The sequence below is a fragment of the Chiloscyllium plagiosum genome, unplaced genomic scaffold, assembly GCF_037043375.1.
Source record: "Chiloscyllium plagiosum isolate Xiang-an unplaced genomic scaffold, Cpla_swu_hap1 HiC_scaffold_7, whole genome shotgun sequence".
NCBI classification, from domain to species: Eukaryota; Metazoa; Chordata; class Chondrichthyes; order Orectolobiformes; family Hemiscylliidae; genus Chiloscyllium; species Chiloscyllium plagiosum.
The window spans coordinates 56454531-56474412 of NW_028270145.1; the positions used below are offsets into that span (position 1 = coordinate 56454531).

The 19882-nt window shown below is 40.6% G+C and overlaps 1 protein-coding gene across 3 annotated transcripts in view; it reads left to right on the forward strand.

Annotated features, from left to right (window-relative positions):
* erich2 (glutamate-rich 2) overlaps positions 1–19882 on the forward strand; it is a 256997-nt gene that overhangs the window by 58021 nt on the left and 179094 nt on the right. For all 3 annotated transcript variants that reach the window (XM_043693703.2, XM_087989049.1, XM_043693704.2), the window contains one exon: positions 8578–8690. In XM_043693703.2, coding sequence (XP_043549638.1) covers positions 8578–8690 — 113 coding nt within the window. The remainder of the gene's footprint in view (positions 1–8577; positions 8691–19882) is intronic.

Consider the following 19882-nt stretch of genomic DNA (forward strand, 5'->3'; position numbering starts at 1 on the left):
ATGCAAATTAGGTGCAGGAGTAAGCTACTCAGCCTCTCAAGCTAGTCAAAAGATCTCATCACTTCACATTCCTGAATATCACTGATAACCTTTCACCCCTTTCATTATCAAAAATCTACCTACCTTTCCTCATAAGTATTCAAATACTTTGCATCCATCACTTTTTGAGGAACAGTGTTCCAAACAAATGGATTTATTTGAAAAACAAAATACAATTTTTGAATTTCCTAGTTCCTGAGACTAACTCACTAATTTTGAATTTAGGCATATACAGTTACAATACTCACTAGCCAATCAACTCAGTCTTGCTGTGATGTCACAGTTAATTTTTTAAAAATAATTTTTTTCAAACTCGGATACACCCTGGTCCAATGCTGTTTCCAACTCTTGCACTCGGTAAGTGTTAGGCCCTAAGCCTGAACTTTAATTTACCTTCTCCCCACTTTCTCACTTATTTTGAGGCCTGTTGCTGCTCCCAACTCTTATTCCAGGGATATATATGAATTGCCCTTATCCAACCTCTTGTTTATCTCATCACAATCTTAATCAAGTTAGTCAAATATGGTTTTCCTTTAATAAATCCATTATTCATTCCACATTTAGTGATTCACAGATGTTTTCTTCTCCAGTTCTATTGCAATTTCTATTTGTCTTAAAGCAGGGTGAGATTAAAGTTACAATCCTTTATTGTTCTACTCAAAACTTTGCTCAGCTTTACTGATCAGTGCCATGAGATCCTGTTAGCTCAGAAGGTTCCATGTGGTACTTATTAGTGTTGACAGTATGGTTTCAATTCCTGTACCAGTTGAGGTTGTTCTTGCGTCCTTCCTCTTCCATCAGTGTGAAGTCATTAGGGACATTCCACCAGTGTGATAGCATGGAATCATGATGAGCAACTATTGAATGCCAAGGACACAGCATGAGGAGAGGCTAATCACTGGTCAGTTAGCCTCCATTACAGAACTCCTTTACCGCACTTTCAGATAATGCATTACAAATCCATTCCTCTCATTGTGTGAAAAATTTTTTTTCTCACATCACATTTGCTTCTTTTACAAATTGCTTTCTATGTTCCCTGCTTTTCTTGATCCTTTTACAAGCAGGAACAGTTTCTCCCTCATGATTTTGAAAACTTCTGTCAGATCCCTCTTAGAACTCTTCCCTCTAAGAACAGTGCCATCCTCTCCAATTTATCTCATAACTGAAGTTTCTCATGCCTGAAACCACTGCATACTTTTCAATACCTTCAGTCTTTCCTATAGTGAAGTATCCAGTTGATCAGTTGGTTACAGTTGGTGAATAAGAGTAGCCCAGGTTTCATTTTTTTTTAAAGTCCTTCCAATTTTGACTTGTGTGAAGTAATGTTTACATGTCAGATTTTTAATATTAATACACTCTTCTTATGGGATCCCATTCATAAGTATAAGCATTTGTAGGTGAGACATTTGTAAATCGGGGATTGCCTGTATATAGACAAAGCATATTAATTGAAAATTTTCAAAAGTACAGAAATGTTAAAAAAGAATACTTTGCAAAACAGTTTGATATTTTTAGAATGTTGACTGTATTTGGTTAAAAGTTATTTATCACTTATTGCTTATGCTTTGGTATTTGTCACACAAATCAATCTGTAATGTATATTAACAGAAAATCTATGCTTGAAGCTTATTATAGCTGATTTTGTGAATATAAAAATATTTCTTGAGGTAACAATATGTCAGTTTACTTATGTTACAGGCTATTATTAAATTTGGATTGTGGATAAACTTGTTTCCAATTAACGGAATTTGCATTAAAAGAAATTAGGTTCACAAGATGGTTCATGATTGAAAAGCCCCTTTTGCCCATTTAATTTCATTCTTTGAGAACGCTGAACCTACTGTATTCACATTACAATATTTAGTGTTTATGAATAAATCTGGAGTGTTGGCCTTAACCTGTGCCATCAGGAGCCTGTTCAAGCTGTTGATCATCCTTCAGTATGACATACTTCCTAGTATTGTCCTTTGTGTGCACCTCTAAGTCTAGAACTTGGGCTTTCTTATTTTGCAGTCCTGCATATAGAGTCATAGATTCATAGAGATGTACAGCATGGAAACAGATCCTTCGGTCCAACCCGTCCATGCCGACCAGATATCCCAACCCAATCTAGTCCCACCTGCGAGCGCCTGGCCTATATCCCTCCAAACCCTTCCTATTCCTATACTCATCCAAGTACCTCTTAAATGTTGCAATTGTACCAGCCTCCACCACATCCTCAGGCAGCTCATTCCATACGCGTACCACATTCTACGTGAAAAAGTTGCCCCTTAGGCCCCTTATATCTTTCCCCTCTCACCCTAAACCTATGCCGTCTAGTTCTGGAATCCCCGACCCCAGGGAAAAGACTTTGTCTATTTATCCTATCTATGCCCCTCATAATTTTGTAAACTTCTATAAGGTCACCCCTCAGCCTCCGACGCTCCAGGGAAAACAGCCCCAGCCTGTTCAGCCTCTCCCTGTAGCTCAGATCCTCCAACCCTGACAACATCCTTGTAAGTCTTTTCTGAACCCTTTCAAGTTTCACAACATCTTTCCGATAGGAAGGAGACCAGAATTGCACGCAATATTCCAACAGTTGCCTAACCAATGTCCTGTGCAGCTGCAACATGACCTCCCATGTTGCATATCTGAAAGTATTGCCATGGATTATTTTCAGTGTTCCATTAAATTTATCTTATGATGTTCTACTTTATTCTTATTATTTGTCTATGAGAAATAGCATCAGCATGACAAAGTCAGTTGACAATACTGTTATTATGACGAAGGTGCCTGGTGCATTTCCATGTACCTTTTCCAATTAGTCTGCAATAATCTTGATAGAAAAACTGCATCACTTGTGCTATTTCCTAGGAATTGTACAGGTCTTCCATTGTTGTTACATGAATGGGCAAGACAACCCTGATGTAAATTAGCTTTCATTAATAGTAATGTGGACAGTGTCCGACAAGCAATCTCAATTAAATAATTTCCATTGTAAAATAGTTATAATACTTCTCTAAGATCTCCTCTGAAATGTCTCCTCCCAGTTTATGTTCACATTTTCATGCCGAATTTCTTTAACATTAAAAATAAAGCTATATCTTTTCTCTACTTTGTCTACATACAAATGCCTGATGACTAGTACAAAGAACACATGGCCCAAAGTTTAATGTGAGCAGTAAGGCAGCAGCTGTTCGCCTTGCGTACAGTTGCTCAAATTCCTTCTGTGATGTTATAAATGTAAATTTCCACTTAATCAGTGTCCTTTTAGTTCGGAACCCAATACAGGGGACCTGTGTCAACTGTGAACAAGACAGATTGAAGAATCCTAATTGAGTCATAGGGCTGAATTTCCACTTTGAGCAGATGGGGATTTAGGAGTCAGAATTCTTTCCAGAATTGATAGTGGATAACAAGAAATGGCAGAGCAATTAAACAACTATTTTAGTTCTTTTTTTCACCAAAGAAGACAAAAGAAATGATAGGGAAACAAGGATATATTGAGAGGGAAGAATTGAATTGAATTGGTAATTGTAAAATAAAAAAAAGTGCTCAAGAAATTAATGGGACTGAAAGCCGATAAATCCTCAGCACATGATAATCTATACCCAGGTGCTAAAAAGTTCTAGGACCATAAGACATAGGTGCAGAAGTCGGCCATTCAGACCATCATGTCTGCTCTGCCATTCAATTAGATTATTGTTGATCTACAAATCCTCAACCCCATATTCCTGGCTTTTTCCCATAAATCTTAATTCCCTTGCAGATTTAAAAAATTCTGTCAATCACAGTCTTGAATATACTTAACAACCTCGCCCCAGCAGTCCCCTGCAGTAAAGAACTCCACAGATTCACCACCCTCTGAGAGAAATTTCTCCTCATCTCTGTCTTAAATGGGTGACTCCTTACTCTTAGATAATGCTCTTCTGTCCTCGACTCTGCTTCCAATTGAAAACGACCTTTCCACATCTGCCCTGGCAAGTCTCCTGTGAATCTTGTATGTTTCAATAAGGTCTCCACTCATTCTCCTAAACTCCAAATGTATAGGCCCAACTTATTCAACCCCTCCTTGTAAGACAATCCCTGCATACACGGGATCAGCTTCTCTGGATGCCTCCAATGCCAGTATATCTTTCCCTAGATAAAGCTAGTATCCTAGCTGTGTTCTGACTAGTGCCTTGTATAGTTTTAAAAAAACCTTGATACTTTTATTCTTTATTTTCTTTAAAATAGACGCTGACATTCCACTTGTTTCCCTATTAACCTCTGAACTTGTTTGCTAGCTTTTTGTGATTCATGGACAAGGACTTCCAAATCTTTCTGTATTGTAGCTACTCATCATCCTGACTTGAAAATATATTGCCATTCCTTCATTGTTGCTGAGTCAAAATCCTGGAGTTCTCTCCCTAATGGCATTGTAGATCTACTTACAGCACATGGACTGCTGTGATTGAAGAAGACAGCTCACTGCCACCTTCTCAAGGGCGATTAGGGATGGGCAGTAAATGCTAGCCAGCCAGTGTGCCCATGTTCCACAAATGAATAAAGAAAAATTAAATTTAAAGTAACACAGGATTAATGAACTGTTTTTTTCGACCCTCATTATCTTCGGATTTATTTTCCATCCCAGTATATAGCTTTTAGTGGATCTCCTTGTTATATTGTCTCCATAATGGCTGTAAAATCACACCTATTAATCTGTATTTGTGTTGCTAAGTTATTTATTTTGTTCTGAATAGCATGCACACTCGAGTAAAGAGATTAATTTTACCTTTTAATAATTTTTCCTCCTTTGACTGTTTTATTGCTACTTTTCTATGTTTGTATACTTTGCACATTCTGTACCACTCCTGGGTATTTTTATCCAAATGCCTGCCCTGTAATAATGTCATATCCTCTTGCTTTGTAAGCCTGCATTATCCCTCTCCCAACCCATCCAACCACCTGGTGAAGGATCAGCGCTCCATAAGCTAATACTTCCAAATAAACCTGTTGGACTATTACCTGGTGTAGTGTGATTATTAACTTTGTACACCCCAGTCCAAGGCTGGCACCTCCAAATCATCCTCTCCTTGCTATCATTGATTTAAAGCATCCTCCGCAGCCCTAGTTATTTGTCCCAGCATGTTTCAAGTGAAGCCTGTCTCACCAGAATAGCTGCCTTCTAATCCCAGTACTAGTACCATTGCTCTATGCACTAAAACCAATTTTACCCACACCAATCTTTGAACTACATATTTAATTCCTTGACACTATGTCACTTTGCCCATTGCTTGGTAGTAATCCAGAGATTATTGTCTGGTTTTCTGCTTCATAATCTAACTTCTAACCATTGAAAATCTTTCAGTTGACCCTCCTTTCTAGTCCTATGGATATCATTAGTACCAACATAGATGACTACACTGGACCCCTCCCCTCCTTTTGCAAATTCTTCCCCAAGGAGATGCCTTTACCTTGGCACTGGGCAGGCAACACAGCCATTGAGATTCCTGGTGCAGAGAACAGTATCAATACCCTTAATTTTACTGTCCTCAACCACTACTACATTCGTATTTCCTCCCCACCTTGAATGGTTCTCTGTGCCAAAGTTCTGCGATCAGTTTGCTCATTCTTCCGGCAAGTCACAACCTCCTGTCCCTGATTACAGACTAATTTGAAATTTACAAGAGGCAGCCATGAAAATAGTGAACATGTTGATAGTCATCTTCCACAATTCTATATATTCTAGAACAGTGTCAGTAGATTGGAGTGTGCCAAAGGTAACCCTTTTTCAAGGGTTCATCGAAAAGGAGTGTGTCACTGAGTTATAGATCAGCCATGATCATATTGATTGGCAAGGCAGGGTCAATGGGCTAAATTCATACTCCTGCTCCTATTTTCTATGTTTCTATATTTCATGAAGCCACCCCTTGGGAGTGAAGGGGTGTTGATATTTGGGGGTTTGTGATCATAGTTATCTGTTATAGGGAGTTGATGACTTGTTGCAATTTTCTGATAGTTCATCAAGTTTGTTAAGAAGCAGCAGGTTAGATATGATGCATTAGTTAATCAGCCGAAGAAAGTACACTGCTGTAACAGATAAGGAAGCTTCTCTTACGTTGAACCTATCCTGTAGAATGGAGTAGCAGTGGCAGTGGTTTTGAAATGCTGTTTTTGTGTTCTTTCCTGATGTAGGGGACTGATGTAGGGGAACTGTTGATCTTCTCCCAAGAAGATGGTGGCTCGCTTTCCTGGATCCTTTCACATGTACCTATCCTTCCCCAACTATCCCATCATGATATACACCATAATGATGTATATCAGCCATGGGCTGGCCACCTATACTGTATCAATCACCTGTCTAAACTCTTTTGGCCAATCAGATCAGATTATATTTCCTACAGTATGGAAACAGGCCCTCCGGCCCAACAAGTCCACACCGACCCTCCTAAGAGTAGCCCACCCAAACCCATTCCCCATATTTACCCCTGACAAATGCACCTAACACTATGGGCAATTTAGCATGGCAATACATCTGACCAGCAGATCTTTGGATTGTGGGAGGAAACCGGAGCACCCTGAGGAAACCCACGCTGACGCAGGGAGAACATGCAAACTCCACACAGACAGTCGCCCGAGGCTGCAATCAAACCCGGGTCCCTGGTACTGTGAGGTAGCAGTGCTAACCACTGAACCACCGTGCCACTCCCATGGGCAGTTATTCACGATGCCGAGATTATAGTTGTTCCCACTCCCGCTTCCATTTGAAAGTTAATATTTTTTCCTTAAAATAATTAAACCGTCTTGTTTTCAAAAACATTGTACTCATAATAGGGTGGTGTGGTGCCTGGTAAATCTTTTGTTTATGCTTGTGGGAAGCTAGTTACCAATGTAACACAGTTAAATGACATTTCATACTACGCATGAAGTACTGTTGTTTAAAGGGTATCTCAATTCCAACAGACAGGAAGCAGTCAACTGCTGAAAATTTTTGACTAGGATGCCTTATGGTTGCATATGGGTTCTTGAAGCTGGAGGACAGTGAGAGTTTGAAGGAACAGCCAGCTGTAGTACAAAGAACAGGGTGGTTGCTTGAACATGGAAATACACTCTTAATAATTTGTCTCAAAAACATAGATATAACGTAGAAAAAGAAGAGAGGCTACCATTGTTGGGAGGTGTATTCACAGTGAAACAAATATTGTCTTTGGCATAATGTTTGGAGCAGCTATAATGAGGCAGGGTAGGCCTTTAGGCCTGTCTTGATCACTGACAAGCGCCTTCCTGCCAGATTAGAAAGTTGGGGGTTGACTTAATAAGTTTTAACTGGCTGTTTGCCTTGTAAATACAAGCAACCTTGCCATGCCATGAATGTAACTCCTCTAAAATGGCTGGTGATGGGAAATGGTGTCATTCTCAACCTCTGGAGAGCCTGAAAATCCTGCTCATGCAGACTGCAAAGCAGGGACTCATGAACAACCAATATAAATTATACTTGAAATATTTTTATAATGTCAAATAGAAAACAAACTAAAGTTTGGAGCAAAAACAGAAATTTGCTTGAAAAGTTCAGCAGATCTGGCAGCATCTTGGAAAGAAATCAGCATTAATATTGCAGGTCTAGTGACCTTCAGAACTGATGGTAGGAAAAAGTTGTTTTTTATGCAGGAGGTAGGGTGATAGGAGTAAGCGATAGGTGGAGATAGAACCAAAGGAGAGAGAAGAACAAGCATTTCTCTCTACAGATGCTACCAGACTTGGTGAGCTTTTCCAGCAATTTATGTTTTTGTCTCTGATTTCTAACATCTGCTTAGATGCTAAAAACTCTTTCAGTATTTATTAAAGATTGGAGCACATGCATGACATTGAGAGGCACCATAAACCGAAAACAGAATGGAAGCTATTAAACTATTTTAATTTTAATTTTTCTCAAAAGGTTCAACTTTTCACTTTGTTTTTGGGAATGAGACTGTATAATTGTAAAACATGTAAGGCCAGCACTTACCACGAACTAAACTGTTGAAACAAAATCAGTTGCTCATGATTGTACTAAGTTTAATATTTTATATGTCTTTAAAGTGAAAATATTGTATAATTAACCTAAGATTACACCATCACAGTGATTTTTGTGCAAATTTCCAACAGTGAAAACTGAAACAGTGTGCCTGGAACAGAGCATCATTTTTAACAGTTCTCAGATTTCTGCACTTTATTTGCACATGTGCAGAAAGTAGAAATCATTGGAAGTTTTGTCCAGTACAATGAAAGAATTGCTGTTATCAACATAAAATGATTAAGATTATTCAATATGTTTGTGAGTTGTTAAGACTACATCTTGATGATAGCCATTTTAGCCATGAAACAGTAAACTCAGCAAATACAGTTCATATGCAAAGTGAATAATACATTTCTTCCTTGTGCTTTATTCTCCCAGAATCTCTTTAAACATTAGGTAACCTATAAACCTTTGAGAGATTGAAAGAAAATTGGTGACTTAGTTCCTTCTTCATAAATGTAAATTTGCTGTTAGTGTGGAGTACAGTGATATTTGATACTGTGAAATCCACTTTACAATAGGAATGGAATTTTTCTGGAGAATCGATCAACATTTACAATGAAGACAAGCCATTGCAAAGCTCACATTTCGGACACCTTTACAAAACAGCCCTGCTATATGCAGGAAATGACAGGTAATAATTTTTTAAATATGCAAATAAACATCTTTTGCCTGTTGTGAAAATACTTTTGCTTATTACCAAAAATATGTTTGATGTATACTTTATAGCCATACTAGAAAACTATGAAATAAGTTAAGGTCAATTTTCTTTAGTTTTCACTATGTATTTACTTTAGCTCTCACTCTTACTGACGAACTTGCTGAAGATGAAGGAGTGGTAGGAAACATTATGTCTATCGTTGTCTCAGAAAGATTATCAAGATGCATAATACATATTTAAAAAAAATACGTGTGGTAGGCAGTACATGTGTAATTTACTTTTCTTCTTCACTCCTTCCCCACACAATATGAATGTTATATTGGTCCAGCTTCACCTTTAATTTTGACTTATCAATTTGTATAGTCGGCAAATAAATACATTGGTTTATGTTTGTTTTGTGTTGAGCTTTTTGCTGCATCACTGGTTACTCTTCTGTTAAATTCTGTTATTGGTATCAAAGATTCTGATGATCCATGATTTGTGACCTTGCTGTTCACAAAATGGGCATAACTGGAAGATTATAAAGGTGATCTTAGCTTTTTCATAAAGAGTATCTTGATTATCATCAATGCTAAAAGCCAAGGCAAGTTAACATGTAGAGATTGAATCGACATTGCAAGAATACCTTGAATGAAGGAAAGTCTGTTTCAAGATGATGAAGCAACAAAGGTATCTGAACCAACAGAGTTCATACTATTTACTGAAGCATTGGGCAAAGTCTCCACATAAGATTAATGATTACATAATTGAATGTAGAATGAAAACTTTTGATTGAAAACGCTGAATTGAATTTAACACAGCATAGGCATAAATAATTTTGGGGCAAAGCTTGGACTTCTGTGTTTGTTCCTATTACTGTTTATTAAAAAGAAGGCTAAATTTATTCCTCATCTTTATATACTACAATTTTTTCTTGAAAGGTTTTGAGGTATTCCTTCCTTTAAGTTCTGAAATCCTTCTGCTGCTGGTGCTGATGCTCCAATGTAGATGAGAAAGAAATTCCATGATATTGACCCAATGCTGAAGAACTGTGACTTACATCCATGTTAGAATGGCTATTGATCTTAATCAATAATTGTTCTAACCGCTTGACCACAGTGGTCAAGTTCCCAGATTCTAGACTCGTGAGCTAGTACAAACAACCTATCAACATCCACCCTGTCACAATCTAAGAATTTCGAAGTTTCGATGAGATCACATCTCATTCTTTGATTCTCTCGAGAATAAGGACTCAGTTTCTTCAACTTCTCCTCATTAGACAATCCAGCCATCCCAAGAATTAGTCTGAAACTCTTTAGCACTCACTTTATAGCATGTATATTCTTTCTTAGATAAGGAAATCAAAAATGTACAAAATAAACCAGGTGTATGGGCTCACCAAGGCTCCATTCAATTGCAGCAAGTCATCATTACTTCCATACTTACATCTCCTCTTAGTATATCATTTGCCTTTCTAATTTCTTGCTGAATTCACGTGTTTGCTCTTAGTGATTCATAGAATCCCTACAGTGTGGAATCAGGCCCTTTGGCCCAACAAGTTCACACAGACCCTCCGAAGAGTAACCCACCCAGACCCATTTCCTAACGTCTACCCCAGATTAATACGCCTAACCAACACATCCCTGAACACTATGTGCAATTTAGCATGGCCTATTTACCTAACTTGCACATCTTTGGATTGTGGGAGGAAACCCATGTAGACACAGGGAGTACAATAACCACACAGACAGTTGCCCAAGACAGGAATCGAACCCAGGTCCCTGGCACTGTGAGGCAACTGTGCTAACCACTGTGCAGAACGAGGATTCCCAGGTCCTTTTGAATGTAAACTTCCCAAACTTTCACCATTTAGGATAAGTGGATAACTTGCCACTTATTCATAGAATATTCCATTTGCTGGGGTTTGGTTTAGCTCATTTGGCTGAATGGTTAATTTGCAAAGCAGTATGATGTAGACAGCATGGGTTCAATTCCTGCACCGGATGAGGTTATCATGAAGACCTCTCCTACTCAAACTCTGCCCTTACCTGGGGTGTGGTAGCCCTCAGGTTAAATCGCCACTAATTGTCTCTCTCTCTCAAATGACAGAGCAGCCTTATGGTCTGGTAAGACTATGGTAACTTGATTGGATTCCACCTGTCAGGCAACTATTCTCTGGAATTTACAATGGATTTATAATTTACACAAACTGGACATAATTGTCTCTGTTTTATGAGATCTAACATTTCTAATCAAAATATTAAATAAGTATGGAGAAAGTGAGGACTGCAGATGCTGGAGATCAGAGCTGAAAATGTGTTGCTGGAAAAACATGGTCATCGCCAGACCATGGCAACACGACGGTTGGAGGAAGAGCGCTTTATCTTCTGCCTGGGAACCCTCCAACCACAAGGGATGAACTCAGATTTCTCCAGTTTCCTCATTTCCCCTCCCCCCACCTTGTCTCAGTCAAATCCTTCGAACTCAGCACCGCCTTCCTAACCTGCAATCTTCTTCCTGACCTCTCCGCCCCCACCCCACTCCGGCCTATCACCCTCACCTTGACCTCCCTCCACCTATCGCAATTCCAACGCCTCTCCCCCAAGTCCCTCCTCCCTACCTTTTATCTTAGCCTGCTGGACACACTTTCCTCATGCCTGAAGAAGGGCTTATGCCCGAAACGTCGATTCCCCTGTTCCTTGGATGCTGCCTGACCTGCTGCGCTTTTCCAGCAACACATTTTCAGCTATTAAATAAGTATGAATGACACTAGGACAGAAGTTTAAAGAAAAAACAGCTGATCATTTTAAAACTCAGTTGACAGCTTGCCCATCCATCTTCTCAAAAGTAAAAAATTGTACTAAGGATGCAAGGGTAAGGGACAATAAGTATAATCATCTTCTAAGAGCTATGTGAGAAAAGTAAAAAAATGTAGAAGGGGTCTCCCTCCTATAGGAGAAACTGAGCACTGCAGGTGCTGGAGATCAGCGTTGAAAGTGTCTTGCTGGGAAAGCACAGCAGGTCAGGCAGCATCCAAGGAGCAGGAGAATCAATGTTTCGGGCATAAGCCCTTCAGGAATGAGGCTTGTGGGCCGGCCTCATTAAAACCCTCTGGACCTGCCCATCACTCCCCCCCCTGACCTATCACCTTCTCCCTCATCTTCATCCACCTATCGCTTTCTCAACTACCCACTCCACCACCTTCCTATTTATCTCTCAGCCCTGGCCCACAAGCCTTATTTGTGATGAAGGGCTTAAAGTTTGGGTGAAGATTTGTAGCTCGGGTGCTCGTTGTTGTGGTTCTGTTCGCCGAGCTGGAAATTTTTGTTGCAAACGTTTCGTCCCCTGTCTAGGTGACATCCTCAGTGCTTGGGAGCCTCCTGTGAAGCGCTTCTTTGGTGTTTCCTCCGGCATGAAGGGCTTATGCCCGAAACATTGATTCTTCTGCTCCCCTGATGCTGCCTGACCTGCTGTGCTTTCCCAGCAACACAATCTTGTCCCTCCTATGGGAAGGATGTTGTGAAACTTAAAAGGATTCAGAAAAGATTCACAAGCATGCTGCCAGGGTTGGAGGGTTTGAGCTATAAGGAGAGACTAAACAGGTGGAGGCTGTTTTCCTTGGAGCATCGGAGGCTGAGAGGTGACCTTGCAGAGGTTTATAAAATCATGAGGGGCATGGATAAAATAAATAAACAAGGTCTTTTTCCTGGGTTGGGGGAGTCCAGAACTCAAGGTCATAGGTTTAGGGTGAGAGGGGAAAACTTTTAAAATGACCTAAGGGGAAATGTTTCCATGCAGAAGAGGGTGGTGCGTGTATGGAATGAGCTGTCAGAGGAAGTGGCGGAGGCTGGTACAAGTACAACATTTGAAAGACATCTGGATGGGTATATGAATAGGAAGGGTTTAGAGGGATATGGGCCAAATGCTGGCAAATGGATCTAGATTAATTTAGGATATCTGGTTGGCATGGAAGAGTTGGACCAAAGGGTGTTTTCCGTGCTGTGCATCTCCATGACTCTATGACACCGTCAAGACCCATAGTTAGTCCTCTGTTAGGGAGAGACTTAAATAATTAGATTACCTACAGTGTTTTAAGAATTGTATTAAGCATTAAACCAATAATGTTTTACCATTGGATTTGAAGGTATGGGATAATGAAATAAAACATTTTCATCTTGCACTTTGTGAACCGGGCAACTAAGTTTGGACAGTCTGGAGTAATGTACTATAATTTTAAAAAGTGATTGTGAATAAATTAATGGAGAAATGTGTAGGGAATTCAATACAGGCACTTGCTAATTTCCTCCGTGATGAAAGGGAGTGGAAGTTTGCAATGAGTTTAGAGGTATGTGTGAAAATATGAATATTATTGTAGTTAATACAGCAGCAGAAAGTCCCTTTCTTAATGGAATTTGTGGAAGTAATCATGCAGTAATAGATGAGATGCTTCACAAAGTTTGAACGGAACAACCAGGTTATAAACTAAAATCTGCCTTGGCATGGACAGTTCATGAGGTGACATCACTACCAATGGTTGAGGGCTACAGTCTATATCAGTTGGTTTATGGGAGAAACTCAAAAATGTCTTTAGTGTTGTGTGATCATCTTCTGGCATGGGAAAAGCCTACAATTAGCTCCACTTTTTCTGAGCATTTGAATGCCTCTCATGTAGGGAGAAAAGCATGCACTAAGGCTGATGTTTCAAAGGAAACTTGGTAAGCCTTACAGCATTGTCTGAGGCCATCAGAAATGAATTTTAATCTGGGAATTTAGTATATTACAAAAGAGAAGGTCAGAGAGAGTGGCTAACTCTATGTAGGTGAAAAGGTAGTGATGACAAAATATTAATTTTACAAAATTGCAATCAGACTTTGAGGGTGCATTCTATAAGGTTAATTGGCACTGATTATACATTTACAGAATCAGAGCAAGTAATGGAGTGAGAGGCCCTATGCATTTCGCATATACATATGTTGGACAGTTATGCAAAGCAGCTTATGGCAGATAAAGTACTGACTGAGTGTGGACAAATTGATACTGATACACTGGTTAGAACTATTTATCTCCTAGACAAATGTCAAAAGTCTTCGCGAAAGAACCGAAATGCCAGGAGCAGACATTGAACAGAGAGATGCCACCATCATAGAGACAGCAGGGAAAGGAACTAGCAAATACAAACATTACTAAGCTTATAAGATGGATTGCCATGGATCAGCAAAAGGAAATTAAATTGTTGAAGGCCAGAAAACATAATATGATTTCTGAAAGTGGATCTTGAAGTGAACAAGGTCCTAAGAATAGGTCACAGACTTGCAAAAGGAATTTGCATCATAGGAAGGGGTGATCTTGTAACAGTAGTCTAGAATGAGATAAGTTGGAATTTGGATGGCGATTGTAGCTTGAATATAACAAAGACAATGAAACTGGCCAGGAATACGATGAGTGGAAGGACTAATGATCAAAGTGTTTAGTAGCTACGAATATATTAGAAGATAAGTTGGAAGGTTCATTTCCAGATGTTTTGTCACCCTACTAGGTAACATCTTCAGTGGGCCTCCGGGCGAAGCACTGCTGATAATTCCTGCTTTCTATTTATATGTTTGGGTTTCTTTGGGTTAGTGATGTCATTTCCTGTGGTGATGTCATTTCCTGTTCTTTTTCTCAGGGGGTGGTAGATGGGGTCCAACCAAAACATATAAATAGAAAGCAGGAATTATCAGCAGTGCTTCGCCCGGAGGCCCACTGAAGATGTTACCTCGTAGGGTGATGAAACGTTTGGAAACGAACCTTCCAGCTCAGCGAGCAAACCTACATCCAGAATGTCCATCCATGTAACCCCATTTCACTGCACTTGGCCCATAACTTTCTAAACCTTTCCTATCTATGTATTGTCCAAATACCTTTTAAATGTTGTTAATGAACCTGCCTCAACCATTTCCTCTGGCAGCTCATTCCATAAGCGTACCACCTTCTGTGTAAACACATTTTCCCCTCAGGTTACCTTTTATTCTTTCCCCTCTAACTTTAAGCTGATGCCCTCTAGTCCTCCAATCCCACAACCCTGGGAAAAAGGCTGAGTGCATTGACCCTATCCATGCCTGTCATGATCTTACACACTTCTATAAGCTCCCCCCCCCCTCACCGTGTCTTATGCTCTAAAGAAAAATGTCCCAGCTTGTCTCACCGATCCCCATAACTCAGACCGTTGAGTCCTGGCAACATCCTTGTAAATTTCTTCTGTACTCTTTGCAGTTAAGAACATCCTTCCTATAGTGAGATGACCAAAACTGAACACATACTCTGTGCAACCTCACCAACAACTGCAACATAACTTCCCAACTTCTTTATTCACTGTCCTGACTGCTGAAGGCCAGTTTGCCAACAGCCTTCTTCATTGCCCTGTCTACCTGTGATTCCACTTTCAGAAAACTGTAAACTTGAACTCCAAGATTCTTCTCTTCCAATACAGTCCTTAAGGCCCTACCATTCACTATGAAATTCCTACCTTGATTTGACTTTTGAAAATGCCAGACCTCACACTTCCCTATTTTAAACTCCATTTGCCATTTTTCTGCCTCACTGTCCACAATACAGCCTATTTTAGTGTCATCTGCAAACTTACTAATCATGCCTTGTACATTCTCATCCACATCATAGATAGAGATAACAAACAGTAATGGGCTCGGCACTGACCACTGAGGAACACCACTAATCACAGGCCTCCAGTCTGACAAGTATCCTTGGAATCTTATCAAAGGCCTTACTGAAATTCATTCAAATTACGTCTACCACCCTGCCCTCATTAACCTTCCTGGTCACTTCATCAAAGAGCTCTTAACAAGTTTGTGAGGCATGATCTCCCATGCACAAAGCCATGCTGACTACTCCTAATCAAACCCTATCTTTCCAAATGCATATAAATCTTATCCCTCAGAATCTTCTCAAGTAACTTATCTACCATATATGTTAGGCTTACTGGTCTATAGTTCCCAGATTTTTGCAGTCTTTCTTGAATAAGGGCACAATATTCACTACCCTCCAGTCTTCTAGGACCTCACTCATGGCTAACGATGATGCAAAAATATCAGCCAAGGCTACCGCAATTTCTTCTCCAGCCTCTTGCAGGGTTCTTGGATATATCTGGTCAGGACTACAAGATTTATCCAACTTCATATGTTCTAATACATCCAACATCTCCTCTACTCTGATATGGACTGTCCCCAAGATACCATCACTAACTTCCCCAAGTCTTCATGTCTTTCTCCATGATAAACAGAGGACAAATTATCATTGAGGACCTCATCCATCTCCTGTGGTTCCACACATACATGACCACTCTGGTCCTTGAGGTGTCTTATTCTCTGTCTAGTTATTCTTTTTTCTTTAATATACTTAAAAAATCTCTTTAATCACCCTAATCTTCTCAGCCAAAGTTATCTCATGCCCCCTTTTTGACTTGCTGATTTCCTTCTTCAGCAAATTCCTATGTGTCCTATATACCTCCAGGGATTCCCTTCATTCCAGCTGCCCATCTGCTAGAGAAGGTTCTGCTGATCCGGTTGGTTTTAGCAATTGAAGAAGCTTGCAGAGAGAGGGAATGTTGTATAGACTAGACGGGGTTATAGACAGAGACGGATTATAGGGACTGAAGAAGATTACAAATATCTGGTGTATTGTACTGTTGGCAAAAAGTTACAGAGGTCATCAGTGCTGTGGGAGGAGGAGGTCACAGCAATCATGAGGATTTTAGCGACATGATGTTATTGTGATAGAAAATTTTGAAGAGACTGAGGAGGTTACAGTCAAGCCAGATGAGTTGTAAGAGCTGGAGGTATTAACAGTGATAGTGAGTGTTGTAGTGAATGAAGGTTACAGTCATAAAGAGGACTTCAGGGATGAGAAGATTTTACAGTCATATGAGCTTTGCAAGGACTGAAGAAGGTTACATGACCAAGGAGTGTTTTACAGACTGTACAATTTTTGATTCAGGGAGGATATTTGGGACAAAGCAAAGTTAAAGTTAAAGGCAAATCTTGGCTGAACTGGGAAATCCCCTCCCTACTGAAGACCAGGCATGCAGCTTTCAAGATGGAAGACCCAGACCTATACAGAAAATCCATACATGATCTCTGCAAAGCCATCAGATATGCCATCATGGGTTGGTCTCCACATTTTGCAACTGGACCCTCAGCTTCCTGACCTATAGACTACAATGAATGAAGATGGACAACAGCACCTCCTCCCTGATCATACTCAACACTGGAGAAGCCCCCCCCCCTGCCGCACCAAAGAATGCATTTTCCGGCCCTTACTGTACTCCTTGTATACTGTGTTGCTAAATTCTGAACCAACTCCATGCACAGTTTTGCTGATAACACCACCGTGGTAGGACGGGTATCAAATAACGAGTCAGAATCCAGAAAGGAGATAAAGGGCTTGGTAACGTGGTGCGATGATAACAAACTCTCTCTCAATGTCAGCAAAACTAAAGAACTGATAATTGACTTCAGAAAAAAAGGGGGAGAACACACCCCCATCTATATCAGCGGAGCGGAGGTTGAGCGGGTCGAGAGCATTCAGTTCCAAAGAATGACAATAACTAATAATCTCTTCTGGACTTCCTATGTAGATGTGACAGTCAAGAAGGCACAACAATGTTTCTTCTTCCTCGGGCTGCTCAGGAAATCCGGTCTGCAGGTACAACAAGTAATTAGGAAGCCAAATGGAATTTTGTCCTTTGTTGTTAAAGGGATAGAGTTTGAAAGCAGGGAGGTTATGTTGCAACTGTACAGAGTGCTGGTGAGGTCACACACAGAGTACTGCATGCAGTTTTCGTCTCCTTACTTGAGAAAGAACGTACTGGCACTAGAGGGGTGCAAAGGAGGTTCACGAGGTTGATTTCAGAGTTGAGGGGGTTGGCTTATGAGGCAAGACTGAGTAGACTGGGATTATATTCATTGGAAATTAGAAGAATTAGGGGGATCTTATAGAAACATATAAAATTATGAAGGGAATAGATAAGGTAGAAGTAGAAAGGATGTTTCCATTGGCAGGTGCAAGTAGGACAGGAGGGCATAGCCTCAAAATCTGGGGGGAGCAGATTTAGGACTGAATTGAGAAGGAACTTCTTCACCCAGAGGGAATTCCTTGCCCAGTGAAGTTGACGCATCTTCAGTAAACGTTTTTAAAGCTAAGATGGAATTTCTTTGAACAACAAAGGAATTAAGGGATACAGTGAGAGCATGGGTAAGTGGAGCCAAGATAGCCTACTGCTCCTAGTCCTTATGTTCTTATGTCAAATAGGCAATACTGGACCACGTTATAGGCCTAAACCAACCATGTTGTCATTCACCACCGGTGCCAACACCGAAACAACGTAAAGGGATACAAAATCGTGGCACAACATCGTGGGCTGAAGGGCCTGTTCTGTGCTGTACTAAAATGAAGCAGAGCAAGATAGTGGACAAAGACACATCCCACCCTGATGTGCTGAATGCTTTCTGTGCTCAATTTGAGCAGAATGCCAGCGGTGGGGTGTCAGCTGCCCTGACAACCCCAGATGCACCTGTTCTTTCCGTCACTGCTGCAGACATCAGATCAGTCTTCCTGGGAATCGACCCAAGGAAAAGGAATGGCCAGCACTGAGTCTTTGGCTATGCACTTAGATCCTGTGCGGACCAGCTGGAGGAGGTATTCACTTATATCTTTAACCTCTCCCTCCTCCAAGCTGAAGTCCCCACCTGCTTCAAGAAGACCATCATCATCCAGTACCTAAGAAAGCACATGCAACGTATTTCAATGACTACCCCCCAGTGGCTTTGACCTCCACAATCATGAAGTGCTTCGAGAGGCTGGTCATAGCCAACATCAGCTCTAATTTCCCAGCTTGCCTCGATCGCCTACAATTTGCCTACCGATGTAACAGGTTCACAGTGGATGTCATTTCTCTAGCTGTGCAGCGCTCATCCCTGGAGCATTTGGAAAACAAGGGCACCTACATCAAGCTCCTGCACATCAACAATAACTCCGCCTTCAATACCATTTCATCTCCAGATTGATTTCAAAACTCTGAGACTGGGATCTCAGCTCCACCCTCTACAACTTGAGCCTCAACTTCCTGATCCAAAGACTGCAATCAATGAAGGTGGATAACAGCACCTCCTCCATCATTACACTCAATACTGGAGCCCCAACCCAAGGATGCATATAGATGTCTTGGTCAAGAAGGTGCAACAATGGTGCTTCTTCCTCAGGCAGCTCAGGAAATTTGGCATGTCCATAAGGACCTTCACCAACTTTTATAGGTGCACCATAGAAAGCATTCTATTCAGGTGCATAGTGGTCTGGTATGGCAACTGCTCTACCCAGGACAATGTGAAACTCCAGAAGTTTGTGTGTGCAGCCCAGACCGCCACAGAAATCAATCTCCCATCCATGGACTCCATTTACACATCTCGTTGACATGGAAAGGCTGCCAACATCATCAAAGCCCCGTCCCACCTCGGTAATACTTTCTTACAATCTCTTCTGTCAGGCAGAAGGTACAGAAGCTTCAACATACCCACCAACAGGTTCAAGAACAGCTTCTTCCCTGCTGATATCAGACTGGTGAATGAGTTTTTTAATTTCAAATAATACTGATCTTGTTAATGTTGATCTTGCCTTGCATACATTTTGTGCAGTGTAAATGGTATGCCTTACTATGTTCAAGCTTTTTTTCACCCTATGATCAGTACATCCTTGCTTACTATGATTTTCCTGTACTGCTTGTAAACAAAGCTTTTCACTGTACTGAGGTATATGCGAAAATAATTCAAATCAATCGAGAGTAACGATAGAATTGGAGGAAGATACAATTATGCAGGGCATTGTAGAGATTTGACAAGGTCACAAAGTGCACAAGGGTTGTAGAAACGAGGATGCAGCCAAAGGGTGTGGTGTAGCAATGCCAGGAGGTTGTGGAAAAAATATCTATTAGAGGGATAGGAGGAGGTTACGGCAGTAGGGAGGACTGTGGAAGCTGCAGGTGATTACAGAGTCAGAAATCACACGATATCAGGTTATAGTTCAACATGTTAATTTGAAATCACGAGCTTTTGGAGTGCTGCTTCTTCGTCAGGAAGTCACCTGACAAAGGAGCAGTGCTTTGAAAGTTTATGAATTCAAATAAACCCATTGGACTATAG